General features: G+C 41.3%; 1 protein-coding gene across 3 annotated transcripts in view; it reads left to right on the forward strand.

Moving 5' to 3' along the window:
• Positions 1-27,217, forward strand: part of nrxn2b (neurexin 2b) — an 883,386-nt gene that overhangs the window by 837,951 nt on the left and 18,218 nt on the right. For all 3 annotated transcript variants that reach the window (XM_088073122.1, XM_088073124.1, XM_088073123.1), the window contains 2 exons: positions 5,337-5,426; positions 19,659-19,984. In XM_088073122.1, the coding sequence (XP_087929248.1) occupies positions 5,337-5,426; positions 19,659-19,984 (416 nt within the window). The remainder of the gene's footprint in view (positions 1-5,336; positions 5,427-19,658; positions 19,985-27,217) is intronic.

Raw genomic sequence — 27,217 nt, forward strand, 5'->3', positions numbered from 1 at the left:
TTGATTTGCTGGTTTATTTCTTTCTCTCTTGTATATCGGATTTCCGTGAGCTCCAGGTCCGATGGCATTGTCTCAGCGTCTTTCACATCAGGCAAAGGGAATAGTCTTGGGAGCAGAGCGAGTGCGATAATGGCGGTGAGGGAGAAGACAAGGGCCCAGCTGTTTAATCTATCCCCCCATTCTCATGCAGAGCAGGCTTCAGCTGGTGGGGAGGAGAGCGGGAAGGGAGAAGTTTCACTGGTTCACTCAGAATGACTTATTTCTCCAAGGATCCGAGCGCAAACAGATGCAAACAAACAAGCAGGACACGGAGGAATTTAGATTCTCTGACAGTGCAGCGTGGATGACACAAAAAACCTGTCCAACAGAACTTTTGCCGGATTACTTTCCCGTCGCTCTGCATACTTCTCATTCATCACATCACATTCTGCTCTCCATGGTTTCCATCACTTCCCCACTTTTCTTTCCCTTGTCCATCTTTTTGTTTTGAGAAGATACACAAAACCATTGTTTGTCGATTCCGCCGTCATTTTTGGGTTGTTGATGAGGATGTTGTCACTCACTCGTGTTTGCCAGGGAAAGAACACACACAAATTTGCATACTGTACACACTTTTCACTCTTAGCATTTATTACTTCCCCTACTACACGTGTGTGTGTGTGTGTGTGTGTGTGTGTGTGTGTGTGTGTGTGTGTGTGTGTGTGTGTGTGTGTATAGTAATGGATGGCAGTGCCTGTGTCACAATGTACCACACTTAATCTCCTAGTAATGTACTCACTCTGTTACCAGGCAATGAAGAAGGATGGAGGGATTAAATGGAGTGAAGGTGAACAAAGCAAAAGGAGGGATTTAAGGGGCCAAGAGAGAGGAATGTAGGAGGAAATTGTGGAGGAAGGAACAGGGGGTGTAAGAAGAAAGGTGCATAAGAAGAAAGAAAATAATAGAATTACCACCTTGGAGTTGTATGCCTCTGCCAACCAAGTTGCACTAAAACAATTTACATTATGATGTCGGAGTGAAGTTGACCTTTGACCTTTTGGACATGAAATGTCATCGGTACATCATATTTTTTTGACATTTGTATGAAATTTTGTCATAGTTACCATAGCAATTCAGGAGTTATGGCCAAAAACACATTTTGTGAGTTCAGTGACCTTGACCTTTGACCACTAAATTCAGTTCAGTTCATCAGTTCATTATATCCCTGAGAAGGTTTGTGCCAAATTTGAAGAAATTTCTTTGAATGCATTATTGAGATGTGGCAGTCACAAGAGTGGGACGGATGCAAGGTCATTGTGACCTTGACCTTTGGATACCAAAATTTTATCTGTTCATTGTTTAGTCAAAATAAACCTCTGTGCCAAATTTAAAGAAGTCCCCTGAGGAAATGAGGAAATTCCCTCAAGGTATTCTTGAAATATAACATTCACAATGACCTTGAACTTTGACCTATGACCACTGAATTTTGTATTTCATTGCAGAGTCCAAGTGGATGTTTGTGTCAAATTTAAAGAAATTATCTTAAGGTGTTCTTGAGATATAGCTCTCACAAGAAAGACAAGGTCACAGTAACTTTGAACTTGGTGATATGATCACTAAAATGTTACAAGTTGCCTTTGAATTTTTGAGTTATGGCCAAAAGATGTTTTGTGAGTGACCTTTGACTATCAAAGTCATCCTAGAGTCCAAGTGGATGTTTGTGCCAAATTTAAAGAAATTCCATCAAGGTGTTCTTGAGATATTGCGAGAAAGGTATGGATGGACAGACAACCCAAAAACACAATGCCTCTGGCCATGGCTATCACCAGTGCGGAGGCATAAGAATGGAAAAAGAGGGAATTGGGATGCAGGAGGAGGTAGTGAAGGTGCGAGGAAAGAATGGGGCTCGGAGGGGCAGATAAGAAGGAAGTGTGGATGAATGATTGTTTAAGAACAAAGAAAGGACAGTCAGAGAAGAAGAGCGATTAGAGGGAAAACAGTGAGCGAGAAGGAATGAATAAGTGAATAACACAAGGGAAATGGATTAAGGCAAGAGTGATGGAAGCAAAAAGAGGAAAAAAACATTCCATAGAGGAAGAAAGGAGGAAGAGAATGGGTATTTTCCTGGTAGTGTCTAACTGCTGCCACCAGAGGGAGAACTCCCTCTCTCCAGTCGATACTCATGATCAACCATTACTTGGATGATAAAATGGACCCTTCACAGGATTACTGGAAGCGGCCGTCTCAGTGGGATTCAGACAAGAAAAAGTTAGAAGAGGGAGGAGGCTTAGTCAGATTTGTGGACGAGATAGCAGATGCAGCAGTAGGAGAAGAACATGCACGCACACAGGATTGATTCATCTCACTAAGGACTGCTGCCTCCCACTATTTTCCTTTCACTCTGTTATTATTTTGATCGCCTTTTCTCCACAGCCCCACCCACTTACCCCTCTCATCCCCCTCCCCACCATCTTTCCCCGTCTTCTCTCCGTCTGCCTCCTCCTTCTCAACTTCAGCGATTGCTGCAGAGTGCCCATGTCATCTCTAAAACAGGCTCGTCTGCGCGGTGCAGTGTAATTGCTGCACCGCCATTCCGGAGGGCAGAGTTGTACCTCACTAATCTTAAGTGTACATGCATGTGATTGGTCTTAGTAACATACTGCAGTACAGTTTGCTGCCACTACAAATGGTTTCAAGTTGAAACTACTGTGAATTGTTTTTTGAAAAAAGCCTCCACCCCCCGTAGGGTTAATTGAGATATTATTGCAGGTAATAAAAAGCATCATTACTGGCAATTATATATTATAAAAAGATGAAAACATCCACCAGCATGTAATTTCCTGCATATGACCTGCACCCGATTCTCCCTCGCTTGCACACAGAGCTCCATGTGCAGCATATAAATGACACTGAGTCATATACATTACATTGGAACCACCTACTCTCGCATGCTGCTCGTCCTCTATATGCTTCTCCGTCCATCTACCAGCTATCCTTCACTCCACTCCCTTTTTCTCTGCTCAGTCCTCATTATCTTTTTCCATGGCAGCCCCTCTTTCCCATGCACAAACAACTGTTCACATACAGTATGCACACGCACACACCTCCTCAGCCTGCGTGAGCCATTATTGCGCAGGCAGGCGTGGGTAGAGAGACCCCTGGGGAGTGGAAGTAGGTACTGCAGAACTGAGAGGTGGTCTATTTTAGATCACTGCAGCAGCACAGAGCAGTGGGGGGGAGCGAAATCAAAGTGTACTAGTTAGGATGGAGGATATACTTCAGAGCTCGTCTGTTTACAGTTTAGATTTTGGTTTCCAAACTCTCCCTGTGTTTTTAACTTGTCTCTCCGCAGACTGTTTCATCAGCCGATGGCAAATTGCTCACATTGTGCTTTCAGAGACTTTTAAGATTTTGTTCAGTGTTGATTTAGGGTAAGAGCACAGTTCATCATGGAGTCTTTTTTTTTTTGTTTGTTTTTTTTCAATGTTGGCCGACACACATGAAATGAGTTGGGGGTGGGGGGGGGCACAAACACTTAATTTCCTGCATTCTGGTGAATTTGTATGCACCATGTTTTGCATTTTCTGCGTCAATTTATTTAGTAAATTAGGTATGTCAGCTTTAGCTTATTTTGCTTTCGATAGCCTGACACTTATTAATGGGTAACTAATTGGTTACTTTTTAAGTGAAGAAAAAAAAACCATGTTGAAATACAGGACGCCTTTATTTTTACACCAGTGCTCCATTCTCTCAGTGAGCTTTAGCACCAAATTTTAAAGCACTATCCAGTTCGAGGTGGTGACATTTTTAGGTGTTTTTTAATAATGTAAATGTCCTCCCTTTTATTTTTTGTTGGCTTTGCTGTTAGACAGCCGGCCAGCTACATAAATATGTGGAAATATGGTGCCCACTGCCCATCCTCTGGTCTCCATTGTTCAGCTAACATTAACCATGGCTGATCTGCACTGCACACCAGCCAGGAGGTAGCTAGCAGTGCCGCTTATTTGGCGTTCACCGCCCCCATCCTCCCATATTAATCCCTCTGTAGGATGAGTAGCAGGATTTTTATGAGTTCTGTGATGTTTAGGGTTGTGGGGGGTAATTAAGTACACTTCAAGCATACTTTAAGCTATTTAGAGCACTTAGAGTTGAATTATATCACCTTGTTTGTAGCAGGTGACACATTTTCGATTTAGTTTCTCACTTTTAAATGTTGTAAATTGGATAATTTGCAGTGAATTCAAATCATAACAGCATGTTCCTCATTTTCTGGGAACCCCCCAGAATTTTGTCCCTCCTTCAGGATGCCTGGGGATTCCCTGACCCCATTTTTTGGGAATGACTGTGCTAGCATAGCTTGTAATCTGCTGCGATTGCCATTTGACATAGACAATAAATCCTAATTAAGCCTCTGACATTGCCACCACATTAGACTTCATCAAACCCCCAGCCTGGCCACCATCAGCCCTCATCTCCCCTAATTCCAGCTCTGTCTCTATTGACAGTGCTGGAGATGTACGCAGCACGACCCCGAGGTTGATTGAAGTGAAGTGAGGGATAATAAGTTTGCGCAGCGGCGATGAAACTTCTTTGACACGCTGATGAAGTGATGCTAATTGCCAAGTGCCACTGAGAAGTGCTCAATTAATGCATAAGGGAGGGGAAAAAAAATGAGAAAAACAGCGCTGACAGTTTCACTAAATCCTTTTTCGCTTTAGTTGAAGTAGAGGATTCAAAGTGAAGTGATGCTCCACGGGCAGAACGCCATCCTGTTGTCGGATTTGGGAGGAAAGGATATTCTAATCAGAAACTCTTTGTGTGCAACGGGAACTAAAATATGTCTTCCTTGAAACAACCATGAAATGTGTTTTAGTACTGTGTGATTATCTCGTGCTCATGTGAAATAACAATGTTTTGCTTTTGCTCTTTATTGCTGACTTTGAAATGTCATTTTTTCTGCTGTATTCATTCATAATGTAATAATTCTGTTCAATGTTTGCTGGTTCTGTGTGTGATTCTAGCTTAATTCTACTGCTAATGGATTTCTAATGTGTATTTGCTTTGCGAACAGCTATCATGACTTTCTACAAATCATACTATATCTAAATAATTCATAAATCTGTTTAACTTGTTAGTACATTTAAAAAAAAAAAAAAACACTTAAACTCAAGGTAACATTTCTAACCAAACAAACCAGCCCAAAAACACATCCTCAAGTTCTTCCTGTCCTAACTAAAGCTGATTTAAAGTACATAACTTGCTAAACCTTTGCCATGTTGCCCTTCTAACCTCTAACCTTTCAACTTCCAGATCTCTTTGTAACCTCTCTTAATTTGTCTTCTCCAAATTTCTTAAAGGGAACTTTGATAATGAGCGCCTGGCTATTGCTAGACAAAGAATCCCATACCGACTCGGTCGGGTAGTTGACGAGTGGCTACTCGACAAAGGTAATAAAATCCCTTTAACTCCACTAATGATCTAACCGCCTAACCTACCGTTAACCACCACTCTGGAGGAGGTGCAGTGCCACGCAGCAGGGGTGAATGTGATTGGCTCTTTTCACAAAACTGTAGGTCCCCTTTAATCCAACGCAAATTTAACATTACTTATAATAATAATTGGCTGATATATCATGACTCATTCCACTATTTCTTCTCTCAATTGGTGTCTGAAAATTAACCTGGAAATGAGACAATTTTTGAATATATAAACATATTTGCCATAATTTTACACCATAGCTTGCACAGTTGTGGCAGTTCACTGTGTAATAATTAGCAATTTTTTGTCAAGTTTCCAATAATGACGCCATTGTCAAGCATTGCAGATCTCTAGGGGACCATATCCAAAGCACCTTAAACTGGGGCTGCATCTCTTCAGAGAAATAACCCCCCAAATAACCCAACATAACCCCCAATAACCTAACCACATGTAAATAGCCTATTGATTCCGTTTTGCTTCTTTCCTGTGTCTTTGTTGGCTGAATGTGAATCTGCATTGACTATATTTAATCATTCATGAAAACGAAATTATTCCTGGACTTCCAAGAAAAGAAAGAAAAAGAATCCCCCCATGAAAGTCACTAAAAGTTAAAGGGACTGTTGAAGTGTTTGTTCAGTAATCAGTCTATCTGCAGCATTTGGGCGCAGCTTTTTCCGCCGACAAGCGGCTTAAGTGCCGAATGTGGTCCCATCAAAGTGATGATTCTTTAACCCTTTGAGTGCCGAATGTCCCAACCTCTTTGTCTTTGTCTTGTGCCGTGTGTTTGTGCTGCTGAAGGTGGTTGATTCTTAAAAACAGAGAGGAAGTAAATAAATCGGAAGGATAGCTCAGTGGAGCTTAGGCTTAAAATAACACGTATTTCATGCATTTCTGTGCATATTGTAGACTCTGGTAGTTTCAAACAAGAGCGCGCACGGTGCCATTTAACAGAATAAAACAGAATCTACATGCAACAAAAACTTAAATGCAACACTTTCGTTTTGCTCCCATTTTTTAAAGGTTTATTGATAATGACTTTTTAATGCACCCGATGGATATGTTTCCCTCAAATTTTGAGCAATTTTTATTCACTCTCAAATGTGCAGTTTGAACACACAGCACAGTGCAGCAGATGTTGTAAGTTTACAGGGACCATGTCATTGCCATGCAGACTGCAGGAACGTCCATCAGCTATCTCCAATGAGGTTTCCATGAATTTGGCAGTACATCCAACCGACCTCACAACCACAGATCAAGCGTAGCAGCTCTGGACCTCTCAAATCCAGCGACTTCACCTGCAGGATCATCTGAGATGCAATAATTGGTTTCTGTAGCAGTTCATGGTCGCTACCAACTTGTGTGGTTGTGAGGATGGCTGGATGTACTGCCAAATTCAGAGAGTAAAATGAACATTCAGTTCATGGGCAACAGCTGTAGTTGGACATTTCCACTGTCTCAAAAACTTGTCTCAAAACTTGTCAAATCTGTGGCATTGTGTTGTGTTATCAAACTCTATTCCTTTTATGTGACCATCCCATAATTTTTTGAGTACATAAAAAAAGATCCACTTAAAACCTGTGAAAAACAGATGTAAAAACGAGTTTGTGTTTATATTTTTTGTGTAGTGTATATAAATGGATGGTTTTGGTGTAGATTATCAGAATGTCCAATAGTCTGTGTCTTTATCTTTTTTATTTGCATAAAAGATTTATTGAGATTATCACAAATTAAGACTCTTAAGCATTAGCCAATTAGCTTTAGGGTCTCATTTGAAACGGTATTGTGGAGGGATGAATTCAGACGATAAAATTTGTCTCTGAGAGCAAAATGAAGTATTCATGCGACAGACAAACAAGATAAATGAAAAGCGCTTGCATATTTATTTCATGAAAGCAAAACAATCCTTGCATTCATCTCCAGCTCCTATAAACTGACTTCTCTGCTCTCTTCTGGTACGTCAAGGGGGAAATGTGCTGCTGCTGAGGGTAGTTAGGACACAAATTAGAATCAAAAAGGCTTGGGAGATGAAAGTTGAATGAAAAAGTGGATCAATAAGAAATGACTTGCCCACTTATAAAATGATTTGTGCATGCCATGAAAGTCTGAAGAGAATGAGTTATGTATAATTCTCTTTCTTCTATAGTTTAGAAATGAATCTGCATCCAATCATTTAGATGAGAAGAAGTAGGAAATAAACAAATAATCCCCATCAAACCTCAAGTGAGGGCTTTGATCAGGGTGCGTTTTCGGAAAAATGTTGCTTATTTGTTAATTTGATTGGGTTCGTTACGGAACTGTCATACACACGTCATGGACTGAAGAGGCACAGTGGTTTTGGAATTTCTAAGTTTGCATATTTTAGTCTAGATAATGAGGGGGATTAGCGGACATTTCCAAGCTCAAAGGGTTAAAGCGGTTTGTTGCTTTGATAAGGAAGTGGCTAGAACCCAAAGCTAAGAAACTTTTAAGCAGAATCTAACCACCTAACAGCAAATCAAACTCCACCCACACTAACTACTGAGGGCTTCTCTCATGACCCCCGTCCTTCCACAGCAAAATTGAAACCCATTCGAGAAGCTTTCCCAGCTTTGCCCCGCTGGTGACAAATTCAGAGAGCCCTCAGTTATAACCTTGTTATAAATGATTTCTAACATTTGAGCACTAATTGGACCTGGATGTCAGTATTTGGAAGAACTTGGACAGGTTATGGCGATCGCTCTGGACAAAAAACGAACTAAAAAGAAGCTAACTAAGTTCTAACCACTACTAAATGAAACAAATCTCCAGCTGGCATCTTCTCCCCTTGTCTCCACGTCCACCCTAATGCAAAACTCAGAGGGTTAAAACAAATAACTGAACACCAAATTTCAAAAAATGACATCTGCTCTGGATCATTTCAGCAAAATGTGTTTGAAATGAAGGTCCCTTTAACATTTATTGTTTTCACCACTACAAAAAGTGTTTTGAGTGTATTGTTGTGTATGTCATTTGCTGTGCAGGGTGAAGGGTTTATGTATTAATGAAAATGTCACTGTTGTGTGGTAAACAGCCTGGACCATCCTCTGATAGATGTCCACTAATAGTCCAGGCTGTGTTACCAATGTGGGGTTTTTGTCTCCAATATGTGGTGATTTTATTACTTGAATGCCTCAAAGGGTCTTGACCAGAATTACACAAAGCAAGCAGCCCCACGGGTCTCCTCTCCAAGTGCCTTTAATGTTTCATCAATTCTGCAAAATTTAATGGAAAAACTTCCAGATCTCATTGGTATTTCAACAGTCCCATGGACAGAAAGAAAATGGGAGCGCTAATCGCCCGCAATCACTCTCACAAATCTGTGTTTTAGTCACACTGGGATATAATGGGAGTCATTGGAGCCAGCAGTGTCCTAGAGGGGAGCTGTGCTGTGGCACTGCGCTGTCACTGCATCTCATTCCGAAGCCCTTATCCCATATCTGCCGCTGTGTGTGAGGCAGATCAGAGCGAGCATCTCTGGCCAACTCTGTGCCCGCTGACTAAATCCAAAACGGCAGCCATTACGGGGACCCAATGGAGGGGAAAAATCAGGGTGCCAAAAGTTTTCAACAGCTCTATCCGAGCCCAAAACTTACTCAGATGCATCCCTTTTTTCCTTGCGTCTTTCTCTCGCCTTGTGATGGATCTGTCACTCCAGGTTTTCTGCTCTCTATCCACACTTCCTACCCTCTCCTAGTGTTTCCCACAGAATTAGAATATATGTGTTTCAGTATCATCAAACTTCCAGTTTTTCTATCTTGTATGTGATTGCATCCCTTTTTTATTTTTCTGTTTCCCCTCTCTAAATTCAGATGTTTTTGCGGGTCTGTGAATGCTGGCAAAACTTATCACGCTGGGTCTGGGTGCCATGCAGTTAATTTATCGAGAAGTTCTTTTGATGTACAAAACCTGGGTTCTGACCATACACTGGAGCTAACGTTGTTAGCTGCTTAGATCAGGCAAACAAACATACTTATTAACTTTTAAACTTTGGCTACTCCATAGCCTTATTTTTGAACAAGTCGTATTCATAGTGGTTTAAATAATTTAATAGTATTTCCATCTTTGTTGAGCAACGGTTTTGTGTAAAAGGAATTAAAAGCCTGTCCTATTTCAATGCCTGTCCTGAATACAAGCAGGCTGAGTTTAATGATAAAGGGAAATAATGGCCAGGGCTATTATTTGAAGTTTTACATTAATTTTTCTGTCAGTGCAGTCTGAGCTGATCATATCAATGGACGAGAGGAGCAGCTGCTGCAGAGGCTAGTGAAATTAATCTTTTAGACCCACAAAAAAAACCGAAATTTCACTTTCACAGCACCTGGCGTTGTGCTGCTGCATCTGTACCAAAAGTGTGGTGAAATGAATAACAGAATTGTATATATATATATATATATATATATATATATATATATATATATATATATATATATATATATATATATATATATACATGTATATATTCCAAAAGCACTCCTATTAGCATTCCAACTCCAAAAATATAAAAGCAGTGCATGTCAGGAGATGATTAAGTCGTGGCAGGCCGCCACAAATAAATGAATGAACCCTGCTTACTTTGCTTTATTCTTTATTCCTTGACTGTCAATGCCAGCCTTAATAAAAACTTGGCAAGCATTCTTTTACGTCGGTGTTCCCTGTTTCTTTAGAAACAACAGTAATATGTTGCTGCTTCCTGATGTCATCAGGGAGACTAGAAAATAAAGATTACAAATAACCAGTAAGAATCAATTCCCCCTAGCTGTTCCCTTTAGCAGATGAGCTAGAAAGCGAGTAAAGCTCCCTGAAGAATTGGCGCTTTATATCTTCTTCTGGCGAGGAGTCTATCCCTCTGGAGCTCTCCAACAGCATGACGATCAAGCTCCGAGTTGAGCTACATGCATGCAGGGAGGAATACTACAACACCAGGTCTCTATGGCCGAAAAACTGGAGCAAAGCTGGAGAAACCAGGTTTAATGTTCAGTGTTTAACGGTCTGATGTGAGCTCCCCCATTCCCTAATCAAAGGCAATCAAGTCTTCCCACTTGGTGTGGGGCCAGAGCCCGAATCAACATCTCCAGGCCAGGCATTGGTCCAGATCTCCTATTCATGATCGCAGCTTCATTTCAGAGATTCTCTCCCATCAGGCCGCCGTCAACAGAGAGTAAATCCGTCTGAGTCTGCCTTTCAGCAACCCCATGGCGAGCTCTGTATCCCGCTGAGTTACTATCTTGCTCTCAGTTGATCTCTCGGCACTACTACAGCCATGTTTGAGGAAAGTAGGGGGAAAATTGTATGAATTTTAACATGCTTGCTCATGAGTAGAAAAGTGGCAGCAAGAGAGCGTCTCTGAAAGAAGGAACACTTTGCTGTTATTTCATGGTTCCCTACCATGAAATGGCCTAAAAACAGTACAGTCACAGCTGGAGTGAATAAAAAGAGAGAAGATTGTCCCTCGCTAACCACCGTGCCATCTCTCTCTGTGTCTCTGCGTCAACAGTATCACCTTCTGAAGATCTATGTACAGATATAGGATCAGAGATAGAGCCACGTCTGATAAAATCCAGTCTACTGTCTCCAGAGTCCTGTGGATTCGCCGCAATCTCGCTGCCCTCAGCTGCCTTCAAGGACCTCAGGGCTCCTCGCTGCCTCACAAGGCTTTCAGTTGAGCTTCATGCCGCATTTGGTCCCTCATCTCCATTGTCGAACACAATTAATTCATAGTGTTCTAACCAAACCAGCCCAGCTTCTGAGGAGTAAAAAAGCAAAACGCTCTTAATTACCAAAGAGAGCCTTGTGCCGAGGAGATAACTTGGGAACACTTCATAATCGACTTTGTCAGCATCCCACCCCATCCCCATTGTGCTCCGGTCTTCTTCGACTTTCTCCCTCCGAATTCTTTTTTCTTTCTGTAGAGAAGAAAATGGAAATAAGGGGGAGTTCTTGTTTGTTGATACAGATACTAGAAATTCTGCAGGCGCATAAAGGATTTGTGAACACAAACCCATAAAGACTGTGCGTGCAAACGGTCCAACTTTCTGTTCCGCGCACCACAAAGCAGTGTATTGACTGAGGTGAATTCTAGGCCATCCCTCCCACCCTGCGCCTCAGCTAAGAGAAAACATTTGAGATAGAAGCTCCTTGCAACCATATGGAATCCCTCTTCTCTGTGAGATAACAGGAGTAGAAGGAGGATGAGAGAGGCGTAATGATGACGGTGGAGGGAGAGAGATACTGCTCTCTCCAGCTGCAGTCCTTTTCATATCCCCTTCACCGAGGATGGGCACACTTAGATCATTACCCCCTCCTCCTATCTCCCTTTGCCTCCTCCTGACAATCACCTCCTCCAGGTTAGCTGCTAGCTGCCAAGGGAGAGCAAGGTATCAAGCCGCTATCCCCTCCCATCCTCTCCACCTACATTCTGGGGATTGAAGCAGACATACAGCCATTATTCCACATTCTCTGAAAAGCAATCTGTGCATTAGCCCGCCGAGCATGGCCCGAGCCCAGCCCACTCCCCAGCTTGGCTCAGCTCAGGTAGTAATTACCTATCATCGACAAGCCACTTCTCTCTATGTTTAGAAAAAACGATGCAAAGCTACAATTAGAAACTTGCTGTACCTGCTTACTAGGGCAGTTTACTTTTGGCTGAAGAAGTATTTGACATCAGACAAGAGTGATGCAACCTGTACCAAACTGATAAAACCTTTTGACTTGGTGGTCTTTCATTAGAAAAACCCTCAGGCGCACAGGAAGTGATGCCTTTTACATCCCTAAAGAAGCTTCATTCAAAGGAAAAGACAAATCTCAGTGACAGACAGAACCAAAATTGGAGAAAAGACATCTCCTGGTTTATTACGACTTTCATCTTGTTTTGGGACATGTCTGTCTGCTAAGAAAGATAACACTGCAGTCAAAGTAATTGCTGAGCTCTGGGAACAGGGCACCATTGCTATAAAGTTTGATACAAGTCAACGAAAACAGCACGGGGCTATGAAGCCAATTTACATAAAGGCCAAACTGCGTAACTTCCGGGTCCGTCACATTATGCCATTGGGCCCAAAAAGATTTTTTCCCATAGACTCAAGGCCATGATGGTCAGCTGTCGGTCAATATTGGGCCATCGTTGAGGGTCAGTCAGCGTATATGCTTTGGTTGTTCCTCTCAAGCAGGCATAGAGTGCACATGCTTGTTGGTAAGTGGCTGTAGTCTCTGTGGTGTTTTCATGTGCAACTTTTTGGTTTAGAAACAGGTGATGTGAGGCGATGCAAGATTTGTCGTTTGTCACTGCTAGATCTTTGATGTCGGTTTGGTGTTTCTGGGCCTTTACATAGGGAAATAGATGGTATTTGATCCATTTGGTTTTGATATCATTTCAAAAGTCTAGAAAAGCTGCATGATGTAACCATTTTATCCCCATTCAAATAAGGGGAGGGTTAAACCAAAAGTTAGCGGTTCGGCTGTTGGAAGTTAGTCGCTTAATCATGGTAACTCTAGTGTGCTTGCTTTATGGGCCTCCCCATGTGGTATATCTGGGAAATTTTATTTTAGAAAGTCAAGTTTTTGGCTGAGCAACTTTTATTGGAATGAACAGGGCACCGACTCCAATGCTATATCCAGTTCTTTTTATACATCTGTGGTTTAACGGAGCAAAAAACCTAATCAGTTAAATTATCAGACAGCCAGAAGTCTAGATTGCCTAAACCACTTTATCTACAAGTCAGCATAACAATCTTGTTTTACGGTTGTAGGCCCACTTAAGGCAAACAAACCATTTATCCACACCTGGTAAGGTCTAAACTTCCTGTATTACCACTGCATGGCACTTTTTTTGACGAATCACTATCGAGCTTTATTGGTAATTCTGACCCTCTCCCTTCTTCTCATCACTATTCAGTATGGTGAGCAGCTATCCCACAATACTTGAAAAGCAATTCACTCTAGTCCTAAAGTACATAAATGAAGCCTAACTTTCTTTCAGTTGGTTTTCAAGTTTCTCGCCCTTTCCAACATCTTTTTAGTAATGTGGAAATGTTTCAAACATCTGCAGCAATGAACATTGTAAGTAAAATGTTATTTTTACTGATAAAAGACAGTTGTTATCCTTTAAAACCATCTACTATGAAGAACCATGTTTTTATGAATAACTATAATATACAGTCTGTACTTTTGAAAGTTTCCTACAGAAAGGCCTAGAGCTGAGCATGTTATTTAAGAGTTTTTCTCACTTTGTCTCTAAGTGCATCTATTCTGGCAGATGCAATGATATGGAAGCTATGGCCTCGGGTACATATTATTTAACCTTTTCTTAACCACCATGTGATTAGCCGACTGCATTTGAAAAAGAGGCAAGGGAAGCTGAAGGTGACTCACTGGTATTTTCTACATGGGAAGCACTCTCCTGTACCTCATTTGCTTTCTTTACCATTGTTCTCACTACCTTACTATTCTTCCTCCCACTTCTTTCTTACCATCTTACTCCCATGTATTACTGTATGTCTTTCTCTTCCTCAGCTGCTGTCTTTAAACTGCATGATTCTTCTTGTTCTTTTTATCGAGTCTGTCATCCGCTCCCTCTGCCCCTCCCTCCATGCCCTCGCTCCGTCTCTCTTTGACATTCCGTCCTCATGCAGGCTCTCTTTTTCTCTGTCCTACTCGTCTGTCACCCTCCCTTGCTCCTGTCATCTCTTATGTCCCCATTCTCTCAGTCCCTGTCCAACCTTTTCTTTCTTTACCTTCTCTTTCTTTCAGGCGTTCAGTAACTCAGGAGCTACCCTATGGCCAGGACCAAAAAAGAAAAGTCAATTACATGTTACATATTGGTTTCTGTAACAGTCATAGTCAATAGTAGCTACTAACTCCTTTGGCTGGTCTAACCAAAGGTGGGTGTGATTGTGGAAGATAATGCCTTTAGAAATAGTCTTGCCCACCTAGATGCCCTATTTAAGCTGCAATGAGTGTACCTCTCCCAGCCAGGATAGTGTGTGTTCTGAAATTGTAGGACAGAAGCAAAAATTCACCAAACTGCAGCTCCGAAGCACAATTACTAATCGAGGGAAAGATTCATCCGCCTATATGTATAATATACGTCTGATTGCTCAGCTCTCCTTAGGCTGGCCCTCCATTTCTTTATGTCGCTTTACTCTCCGTTCTCAGCATGTTTCTATGCATATTCCTTCATTACCCAGAGCTATTTTTACACCGCTTTGTTGTGACAAATTTGAGGGGCACTGTGTGCTACTTTGTGCTTTCCATATTCCCCTGTGGATTCTCTCAGAGTATACTACATGGATTTAAATGAAACAAGGACATGAAATACAGTTACAGAACTGAAAGAGGAAAACAGCTAACTTCTCTCAGAGATTTATGTGGATGGATGGATGGATGGATGGATGGATGGATAGTTGGATGGATGAATGATTGATAATTCAATAGATGATGGGTTGCTGGATGGACGGATAGACAGACTGATGTATCAGGGATAGATATATGATAGTGGAAGGAAGGATGGATGGATGTATTGATGGATGATTGTTGGAATGATAGATGAATGAATGGATGGATGGATAGCTGGAATGATAGAGACAGAAAGACTGTGATGCAGGGATAGTGTTTTTTTAGGCTATCCTGGAAGTTATTTTTTCGTTGGATGCCAGTAAAATGAAATGACTGGCCACCACAAACCACATCGTTTGTGTCTGTCCAAGCAGCCACAATCCTTGTTTCTAACTTTAGTGTGAACCAATACTGAGTGTCTGAACAGATAAAAAAAAAAAGTTTTAAAAAATCACGGGCCTCCATGCTGCTTTCCACTTTTTACTAACCTCATCTGACCCACCCATGACGTGGAATATGACACACTGATCTTCTACAAAGCTATGTACATGACTCTGGTCTACTGGCAATGGGTAGTCTATTGGCTTTTTAAACTGGTTTTCCTATTTAAAAAAAAACAAAACAGTATACATGCACCAAATCTGGTGGAAAAGGGTCTATATGACAGCCTTGCAACTGAGACAGTTTTGAGGTATACTTCCTAATTTGTCTTATACTCTAAAGACCGACTGCATTTGCTTTAATCATCCCATCCCAAGCCTCTCCCAATTAAGTGCATGCACTTTAAGAGCCCTGGGAAGAGTTCCGAGGCAGCAGCCACCCAATCCCACCAAACCAGTCCAATAGATCCTCATCAATGTGCAAACAACCCTGTGTGCTGTGCTGTCAACAGCACACACACAGTAAGCTGTCAAAAAACACATACAAACACACAAAAGGAAATGCGTATGTGAATAAATGCCAGGCAAACACACACTCTTTGAAAAGGCCAACTATCACACATAAAGGGCAATCCACTGACATATTTTGTGAGTTATTATACACACGTGCACACACTCTTCTCTACTGCAGCACCACATCCAGCTCTGTCATATTATGTGCTGTGATTGCATGTCATGCAGAGACTTCTTATTTTTCTACCTTCGCCCACCCCTCCACCCAACCCTGCTAACGCCCGCCGCCAAAATTGGCTCTAAAACCACATGTCACTTTTGATTTGCCCCGGCAGACCCCGAAACAATAACTTCATCAGGGCCTGTTAGAGTCTCATCCTGAGCAGACAGCTCCAAAAACAAACACTGATTTCCCTTCATCTAGTCTAGAGGGCACCTTTCTGCTTTTCTTTGGCTCTGTCTCAGATGGGATGGGATGCAGAAATGGCCATTACAATGCTCTCCAGTGCTCGAGGCTTGTATTTTTTATTTTTTGTTTTTAAACGACAGATGACATCGTCACATGCTTATAGCTGTAATGCAGAATTATATAGGTCACCCAACAGACTCTTGGACACTTGCATGTGCACCAACTTCCGGAGGTATAACTAATCCCACCTACTCTGCATCATAATCATAAGCTGCTTGTCAATATGGCTTACTTCTGCCTGTGTCACTGGCTCAGGGTGTAACTGTGACACCAATACACTCGACTCCTCAGGAGTAAACTGTCCCGTCTGAACAGATCTGGCTCAGAGCTGCTGCTCACACACAGGGAGAGTTGGGTGTTGTTGTAAAGAAACTTGAGCTGTTTGGTAAACCAAGAGGACTTAAGGAGAATTGATGATGATTTGTATCTTCAATTTTTCCTCATTTCATGACCCTTTACTGGAGAGTGGGGGCCGACTGGGGCTGCTTGAAATGGGAGACCCTCTGGGCTGATGTGTGGGTGTGTATGTATGTGTCCTCTTGTCAAGGACACTGGAAGAGTGATACAGGGGGGCGTAAGGTGGACTGAGCCTGCTAATGTGCATTTTAAAGTGTGATGTTTCAAGGTTCTCTGAGTATGTACACAAGTGTGGTTATTCTCCTGTATTTTCCTCAATGGTGTCCGTAATTTGATAATCTGTCCCTCCCATCTTTCGCCATTCCTTTTTTTAAGGAATACTTCCTTTGCAAAATGATCATTTGTATATCAGTTACCCACTCTATGTTGCACTTAATTTGTGAGGAAAACTTTGTTTATCTTGCATGCATCCACAGTGAACGGAGAATCCATAAGTGGTGAACATTCTTTATGAATTGAAGTTAATGGGGTCCATGTTGAATGATAGCAAAAAAACATCAAACCATCTGTTTACAAACTGTCACACAGCTTGTGCAGTAAAACCCCAGTCTCAGTTATCAAGTCGTATGCTTAGTACTTACCAAAAACATGCATTTTTCTATAACGCCTATAGGTAGCATACCCTGAGCATGCCTGGATAGGCAGAAATACAGAGCATACGACAGGATAAATGAGACTTAAGACTTATTTATGCTCCAAATGTGAATGTCACTGTCCTTATAATTCCATGCATCCTTTATGATGGATTAGATACAGCCAATAGATGGAACTAAAAGGTAGCATCAAAAGTTTCGGAAAACAATACACAGCGTGACAGTGGAAAAGGTCGTTATATTGTACTTTCAAAAGGAGGCAGCGTGTAGGCGTTTGTAATCTGTTCAGCCATTATAGACATTCTGACATGGACAGGGAATTCTTTTTATTATTTTTTCTTGTATATTATTGATTCATTGCATTCTCCCAGTAATGTAATTATCTGGAGGCCTTCAGACAACATGCAAAAATCCGTCTCTGTATCTAACGTTGAGCATAAATGAGCCCTTATACTGCAGGAGTTGAGTGAGAGTTTGTAAACAGATGTTTTGATATAGTTTTGCTGTTGTTAAACCCGGCCCCAATTTACTCCAATTCATCAAATATGTTCATTATTTTTGGATTCACCGTTCACTGTGAAAGTATGTGGGGAAAAACAGTTCTTTTTCATGAATTCAAGGTAACAGTATATTTAATATCTAATATCAAAATGATCATTTTGTAGGTGAAGTATTTCTTTCACATCCCTCTCTCACCAAAAAATGCTCAGTGATGAGATAATAGAGTGAGACTCAGCTATTATGTCAACAGTGCATATGCCAGACATTAAGTCTCATCATTATGAAGTTAAGGGACAGGAGCCGAGTCCCTTGTGGGACCGTGATGGGCCTAATGATCTGATAATGGGATGACACATGTAATAGCCCATCTCAGCGGAATAAATGTATCTCCACAGCACTTGTGCAAAAAAACCCTCAGATATACACATGCAGTGCACATGGGGTTTCACACCCACACACACACATGCATTAATATACATTATTTGTCTGATAGTCCCACCCACCTGGGTGTTACACATATGTCAGAACAAGTGCACCCATATAGTGTGATAGTGAATCATAATTATAGTGATGAAGCACCCTTTCAGCTCTCTTAATTGAAAACAAATGGGACCCGGGCCTGTCCCTGGAGTCTCAACGCTGATGAGTGCTGGCTTTCAATCCCACAGAGAAAACAACAGCAACATTCAAAAGATATTCATTCGTCATCATTAAATGTAATTGCACACAAAGAAGCCAGTTTCAACAAAAGACATGTGCATGAGTTGCAAATGTGCAAACATATCCACTGAGGAACAAATGTGCATACATGAATCCACTCAGTCCTATAAGGCCAGAGGGGTCTCATTTCAGTTGTACAGCTTCTCTGGAGAGTCTATATTTTGCACTCACATGCGCACATTAGTGTAGTATCTCTTTCACAAACAAACACACTCCCTCTTTCCTTACACCCATTGATTTATCCATAAAAGCTCTTTGGCTTCTACTCAAAGTAATTACCTCATCGGGTCTGTTTTTAACCCACATCCGTCCAACAGTATCCAGCAACAATACCCCTCTCCCTCAACGGTCCATCTCTCTTCATATCCACATGACTCATAATAAGGGTCAAAGTTCAGTTGAAGTGGTATGATGGGATGTCCCCTAGGAGATGCAAATATGGGCTAAAAAAGTGTATGTATATATATATATATATATATATATATATATATATATATATATATAAATAACCGTCAGCCAAGGAAAATACAGCAAGAAAAGCTACACCTGTTAGACTGCCCCCTCTCCACCCCTTCACCACAAGTCCTGGTAACACATTAGTATTGGACCCTGGTTAAATGGTCGACCCTATCCTCCCTTCATCCATCTATCCATCCCAATGAATGATAATGACCGCAGAGAGGGAGAGCCCCTGCTGAATTAAACATTTCCTTCCAATGAGGATCTTATTTTCCTCCGTTGAATGGCGGAGCGGGGCGACATTTTTTTCCGCAGGCTGAGGTACTTTATCATTGTGCAGCTCAGGTGCATTGGAGGTCAATGACACAGTCCCAGCATTGTTCTAATATATTCCATCTCAGGGCAAATTAGATGCATTTCACTGTGAACCTTCAGTCTCAGGGTCAAGCCGCAACTGCCCCCGCAATTTATTTGACTGCCAGATTCAGGCTGGCTTTTTCTGAGAATGTGGCACGTGCCCAGCCCTATAATGGCTGCACCCACGGCAAACCAGGGTCCAATCTCCCTAAAGTGTTGCCCAGGAAATCCCACATGATTGAAACAGTCCCTCTATCTCCCCTGTCTCTCTGCTTTTGAGCTCCTGTATTACTGTGTTTCATGTGCAAGCTAACCTAGAGACCATGACTGATTTGTATTCTTTGCCCTTTCTCTTTTTTCTTCCCTCTTCCCATGGTTTCTCTCACTTCCACTTCCTCTGCCTTCTTCATCACTTCTTCATCTTCCTTATCTCTCACATATCAGGTCGCCAGTTGACCATCTTCAACAGCCAGGCGTTCATCAAAATCGGTGGCGGTGGAGAGAAGGGGCGCCACTTCCAGGGGCAGATCTCAGGTCTATACTACAACGGCCTGCAGGTGCTCAAACTGGCAGCTGAGGGCGACCCCAACGTCCAGACCCAGGGCAACCTGCGGCTGGTGGGCGACATGCCCTCGGTGCTCACCACTGACACCACCTCCACCACCCCGCTGGCTGATATGTCCACCACAATCATGGAGACAACAACGACTATGGCCACAACCACCACCCGGAAACAGCGCTCGCCCACCATGAGGGACAGTGTCACACAGGTGAGCCGTTACAAGTTTGTGATGTGAGCTTGTTTACATTATCAGTGTTTCTCACAGGACTAAAATCTAACTGAGGCAGCTGTTGATTATATCAATCTGTGTCCCCTCTCTAAATTTAGATGTTTTTTGGTCCATTAACGCAGCACAGGCAGAATCTGTCATGAGTTCCCCTGGACAGTTATCCCTCAGCTTACTATGGGGGCTGAGGGATGCTAAGTTATCAAACTTCCCATTTTTTAATCTTGTCTATGTGTCCCTTTTATTATCATTCTGTGTTCCGTCTCTAAATTTGGACCTTTTTGCGGGGCCGTTGGGGTGGATAATTGTTCTGTCACTTGAAAACAGCTGATCAGATCAATGGATGTAAGAAGCAAGTGAAAGCAAACTTTAAGTTTGACTTTCACTGCCCCAGACATTTTGCTGCTTCGTCTGTGCCTGGAGTAGCTGTGCTGCCCCGTGCAATGAATAACCATAGCGTTCCTAATTGGCTTGGGGAGTATGTAATGTTTCATTCCCTCCTGAACTTTCATTGGGATTTTCAGTGGCGAGTGTGCTACTCACTTTTGGCTTTTCAGACTAATTAATACACAACAGAAACCCATCAAATGTCAAGGAAAAGTTATTTCCTTACACCTTTTGTTCTTATTAAACAGGGAAATACAACTGCACACATTTTGAATTCAACTTTCTCTCGATCATGGAAGACTGACTTAATTGCCTCAATATATTTAATCACAAAACAGATTTTATTCAACCTTGACAAAAATGAAACTCACCCAAACCGTTCTGGTAACTTGTGCTAGTAATCTAGTGAGTAAGTCCACTGTTCCAGCAATCACCAGTTCCGGTTTGTTCGAAATAAATCTGTAATTTACCAAGTCAGTTGTAAAAAAACATGCCATTATTCGCCACGGTCAGTGTTTGCCATTGCTGGCTGCTGGCTGTTTACAGCCCTTTAGCTTATCCCTCTACCACTAGGTGTTGTGGTGTCTTTCAGGCCAGTTGCCTGTCCACCAGTAGAGATGGGAGACTGAGCTCTGGTGTTGCGCACTGTGCACTACCTATAATGAGTTTAATAGAAAGAGGAGTACCTGTATTTATGATGAAAATGTTGAAAAACATACCTTCAGGATTTTTAAATCCCCCTGGTGTACTGTAAGACCATGGTACTGCCCAAGCCTAAATCCTAATGAATGTTCCAACTTCAAATCTATAAAATCAATACGTGGCAGTAGATGTTTTAATAGTGGCAGTATGCCATAAATGAATGTGTGGGAAACCCTGACGGCTCACACTGAGAAGCAAAAAACAAACCGTAGCTAAAAGAAGGAGGCGTTTGAGTCAGAGATATTTTGGTGCAGTTACTTTTAATTGCCTTTCTAAAGTTGTTTCAAAAAAAAGTGCTGAAAACAGTATTTGAAAGAATAAACAGCGTAGCCAAGTACCCAGATGGCTCCCCTCTTGGACCAGTTAATGCACATTTCAAAAGAAATACGACGTCAACTGCAAGGTCAAACAGTCACATCCTCAGAGCGCTGTTTTGTGTGCCACATTCGGATGTTCAAACAGCTCCTCAGCCTGAGAGGGAGTCACATAACAGCTTTGTGTGGCCGCTCCTATTAGACCAATCAACACTGCAATTTTGATTTGCTCTAAGAAGATACGGCTGACTAAACCCCAGACGTGGTAGGCTGCTGGAAATTGCAGTACATTGAGAGAGATCAACAAAGGCTGGAGGAGGGGAGGGACGGCAGCAACACAACAACAACTTCAGGCGCCATAAACTTATATTTATGACTCTCCTCGCATGTGAAAGGCTATGATTTATGGCCTTATGATTATCCCCATGTGCTAAAGGTAGCAGTCGCCATCGTTCTAAGTAACAATTAGCAAACAGTAGGGAAGCACTGTTGCCCACATAGTGGTGGATGGAGGAAGCGGGTTATCCAGGCCCACTACTCTCATAAAAAGGCCTAATAACAGGCTCCATGTGTTCCAAAGGGAGATCTGCTCCAGTACATGGCCGGTATCATTAGCTAAAAGCTGTGTGTTGAGCAAAAAGTCCATGCTGCAAAGCATTTTAAAGATCCAGATCATGATTGGAAGCATTTTTGATGTAGATTACAGTATGTCAGCTATTTCTGTATTACTGTAATGACTTTGTACTGTAGCTACTTGAAAGCAGCCCTCTTTAACATCTCCAACTGTCCAACAAACTTTTGTGATGTCGCAGGAAACACAAAGACAAGGTGCCAATTACCAGCGTATTCCTCTCATTCGGTTGTGTTCATTAGCGCTATTCATGTCCACAGAAGCTTATCCGAGATCAGTCGGCAAGCCACTCGCGCTCGTCCCTGACACCCGCGATCAGCACATTCGGAATATATTTAGACCAGCTCACTCTCTGTCCCTTAATCATCATCTCGAGACTTAGCCATCCCTTTGAAAGTCCTATCTGTCTCATTTTGGATGAACGCAGCAGTGCCAATTAGAGTGAAGTCAAGGTGAGGTTGTTGATGGCACGAGCGCGCAATTCATGCCATTTTGTATTGCAAACAGCCAGTTCAAAGAAAATTGGAATGTTGGTTTTGCATTAACTCCTGATAATTTGTTTTTCTGCGTCTTGTATAGAAAAAGTCACTCAGCAGAGCCTCATCAAAGCAGGGCTCTGATGACTGAAGTTGAGAAAAGCTGTGAAGGTGGTCCTGTTCACAGTTCACTGTTTTTTTACTCATGTATCAACAGAGCATTTCATTTGATACCTTTTTTTGGCCTTGCAAACATGCAGCTCTCCACTCTGAAGTTTTTTCCATGTCTGATGAGGTACTTCATCATGTTACTCATATTCACAGTTTTTCCTGAATTAAGCCTCCCTCTTTTTTTGCATTTATTTTTATAAGTATAGTCAGCATTTCAAATGTTTTGTGGCATCTTGGCACACTGAATAGGTCTGTCAGTTTTGGTTAATCTTGCTTTGGAAAGGCTGCCCATTATCAGGTAACTGATCCGTTTATTTTTAAGAAAAAAAGGATGCGAAATACAAGAAGCGTTTCCTTTTTGTCCCAAGCTCAATTGACTCAGTGAGCACAGCACTGCATTTCAAATCCCCATCTATTGAGAGGTGGTGAAATTTTAATGTTTTGTGATGTTTTGTTAAATCTAGACTTTTATATTCTGTTGTCTTGGCTGACAGACAGTGGGTCATCCACATCAATACGTGAAAACATGCCTGTCATCAGCTAGCTAGCGGTGCTGCTCATTCAGTGATTATAGCTGCTTACACCATTCCTGTGGCCGAACTCATTGCTGAGGAAACATTTAGCCCAATTCTCCCCTCACCTCTCCCCAGTGTGGCTTAATTTTGAACCAGTGTTGCCAGCTTGGCAACTTTGTTGCCATATTTAGCAGCTTTTTATACTCTTTTGGCAACTTTATTTTTTAGGAAGCGACAAATTTAGCGACTTTTTCAGGTCACTATGAAAAAGACGGAAATATACTGTGATCCATTACCACGCATAATGCTCAGTGATCATAGTCCACAGCTGCTTCGCCATCAGCACGAGATTTCTCTCCCTCTCTCCTCTTGTGCCGTGCAGTCGCTGTGTTACAGACAGGAGATGCTGCTCTTGAAGGGAGTCCAGTTGTAGTGAATTTCTATGCTTAAGGTGAAGCTTTTGCTCACTGCATTGGAAGTGCAAGAAATTGCTGCACTGTAGTATGAGCGCCATGCCAAATGTTTAAATGTTTTGTTATTATGATGCTACCTAATGCGCAGTGCAAGTAAAACATCCCCTAGCAACTTTTAGCAACTTTTGGAGCCAGCTACTTTGATTGGACAAGAGTCGGCACAACGTTTTGAACCACGAAATACTTAAAGCATTGTTAATTTTGTTAGCGCCACTAGACTTTGAGTCACTGCTAACAGTGGTGGCAGTGCTAAAAAGGGGGGATGAGCACAATGTTTCCACAGTAACGCTGTTGGGTCTGGACAGTGTTATTAGCAGTAATCAAGCTATCTAGCATCTCCCATACCCATGTGAAACAGTCGAAAAATTAACCCATAGACCAGCATTTGTAACCTGTACAGTATATCATCGTCAGTTAACCATTAACATCCCTAACACTGAACTGCTATTTCTGTCAAAATACACTGTACTTGCCTTCATCACATCACAGACTGTGTGGGTTATAGCTCCTGCAGTAGTGAGCCAATCACATGGCCATTAAATTAAAGAAAGCTTGCAGTAATTGACTGCAAGCAAAACCATACAAATACAAAATCTTTTTATCCTAGATCTGAGTACAAAAAGGAAAGAATGCAGGTATAGTTTGGCTGGGTAATTTTTGATACTTGGTACTATGTGATTTTAGTGATACCTTAAAGGTACTGCGTACTGATACCCAGCTAACCAACTATTCCCCCTCTGTTGACAAGTGAAGTTTTCCTTGACTTCTTTCAGTCGGCCAGTGCCATGTAATTACAAGCAAGTCAGATTTTTTGGATGTAAGGGTCGGTCAAAGCTCCGTTGAAGGCAACATTGTCTCCAGACTGCTCAGCTGGCATGACTTATGTAGACAAATGCTCTGTGGTTTAGTGTTTCTGCGCCCTTCTCTGTAAAGATGACATCAATGGAACCTGACTCTAACATGTCACATGTAACCATCCGCTCAGTTCAATATCATATCTCCGGCCTCCAGACTTCTTGGCAGAAATATTCCTCCGTGATCAGCATATAACGAGCTCTTACAGCAACGGTCTGCGAGGTGAACTTGGCAGCCATCGACGGGCCCGTTTGATAAATTATCTGGAACCACTTTAGTATTGTCGAGTGTTGTCTGCTTCTGTTGTTACAAGCCTTAATGTGCGCTGCATTCACTGACTGACGTTTATGTCGGGTCATAAAAAAGCAGACTCCCACCTTTAGAGTGCTTTTTATTGCTAAGAATCTATTTTCCAGCTAGTATTCATATATTGTTACAGCTTCTTCTTTATTATTATTATGTACCTGGCGGAACATAGTGTTTTGTCACAATGGCCCAAAATAGCATTAAAGATATGTACTTGAGAATGAATAGACATTACCAATGAGTCATTCATCCACATGTTTTAATGATCAAAGATATTATGCTGCAACCACAAAAGCATGAGGGCATTGTTTGGGTGTAGAGTTGGCTAACAGAGTCCTGATCATTCAGACAGACAGTCCAAGTGTAACTGGATCATTTTTATTCTGACTTTGTTCTTATTTGTGAGGTGTTGTTGAAGGCCTGGCAAGCTTGTCTGCTTCCCCTCAACAAAGAGACAAAATAAAAAAGAAGAAACGTTCTTTTAAAACTGCAGTCAGTCTAGTCGAGTAAAATTAAGCTAAAGGTCTTGAAAGGTGGAGGACTACATTGACATTGAACAGCTGTTCAGCAGCAGACAGTGTATGAAGTCCTTTACATTTGCTCTTCTGTCCTGGGAAAAAAGCCGATGGTGCACAGATTGTCTTTATATTTATGACAGCAACAAGCAGTTTGAAATAAGTCGAAGAAAAAGGATGTATTAAGCATGAGCGGTGGTGTGCATCATAGCTGAACAGACGACTCATACAACTCAGTCACACAGATACTTCATGTGAACAGCTCAAATTTGAGTACTCTGTATGTTACACAATTCTTTTACAAAGTGCTGAGTTGCACTTAAAATTTAAGTGTAACTCAGCACTTTGGATTCCTGCGCAAGTATGGAAAGTATGGAAAAGTATGGAATTAGATTTTATAAATTTCCAGGTCTGGAAAAGTATGGAAAATGGAAACTATTGTATGGAAAAATATTTATGTTTCCAAGACTGTTACCACTGTTCTATTTTCTAAAACGTAAAATTGAGAATATTTGATCAATCTGATTTTTCATCCTCCTTTTCTAGTTATTTTTTTTAATTTACTTTTTTTTTTTTCATTTTGTGCAACTTAAAATAAAATGCAGTGCACTGAATTTTTATTTGGGTTTTGTCTTTTGTATGTAATTCATTTGTATGTGTTACATTACCTAGCTACAACCTTCTGGAAATTATTTGGTGACATGATGGCATACATATTCAGAAAAATGAAAACAAAAGATTAATTGCATAATTTATTTACATGATACACATCTTTTTACTGAAATGTCACAAATTATTGTAATTGTTTTACCGAGAAATCTGGAAAAAAGTATGGAATTTTGAAATTTCAAATGTGTAAGAAGGCTGTACCCTGTACACAGCATTGTCCATTAAAGTGGCTAAAAGAGTAAGGTGCTTATAGCTAGTCACAATGTCTTTGGATTCCTCTTTTTTTAATATGCAATGTTGTGTTGTTAAGACCTAATGTTGCATTTTTAATCTATAGAAATGTAAGCACTTTTAATCTGTGGCATAGTGGCATATCCCACATGAATTGGAAAATGCAGAATTTGTAAAAAAAGGAAAGGCCTTATTTGTAATATCCAAACAGAATAATCTGTTTAAGAACCATATCCAATTCAGAATATTGTATTTGGAATATTGGTGTGCATGTAAATGTAGTTAATGGTGTTTGTGGTTTCCATCCTGTCAGAAGCACACAGGGACAATGTAGTTAATGTGAGAGCAGTAAATGTTTGCCATGTTGTTAAAAGAAACACACCAGTATAAGAGGTGTTTTTGGCTGTCAGTCTTATACATGCTTATTTACTTTTTTGTAGCCATTTTTGGTCACTTTTTGTTCATGATCTTGTTTTTTCCATTGAATAACTGACACTGGTGAGCAAAACACAAGCATTTGAAATGAAAGAAATCCAGAGAGGCAGACAGTGATTCAGAGGTCTGGAACCAAATAAGATTCAAAATCAAAATCCCACATATAGTGGCTTCAAATAACACAGACACAAAGCCTTTATTTAGGCATCGCTTTATGTAGCCTCTGGTTATGTGGCTGCTCAGGAGCTCAATGCAGTTTGAGTTACACCAAACATACATTCTGCCAGTCAGTCCAAATATACAGTATATTACAGGAAATTAATTATTTGAGTTGGGTATCATCCTCAATTACCAAAATGTGAAATCAGATAAAGAAATATTAAAGCTAGCTTGGGATAACTGGTTCCAACAAACCCAAATTCCAAAGCCTTATCAGTCCAAAAAATTTCCCCAAAAAATTGCCCGTTCCTCAAAACATCAAACAGCGTGGCATTTGAGCCACCAGTCACTGTGTTTTTACTGACCCTTCAGTGTT

This window comes from Plectropomus leopardus, chromosome 23, assembly GCF_026936395.1.
Source record: "Plectropomus leopardus strain MGB_pleo_1.0 chromosome 23, ASM2693639v1, whole genome shotgun sequence".
NCBI classification, from domain to species: domain Eukaryota; kingdom Metazoa; phylum Chordata; class Actinopteri; order Perciformes; family Serranidae; genus Plectropomus; species Plectropomus leopardus.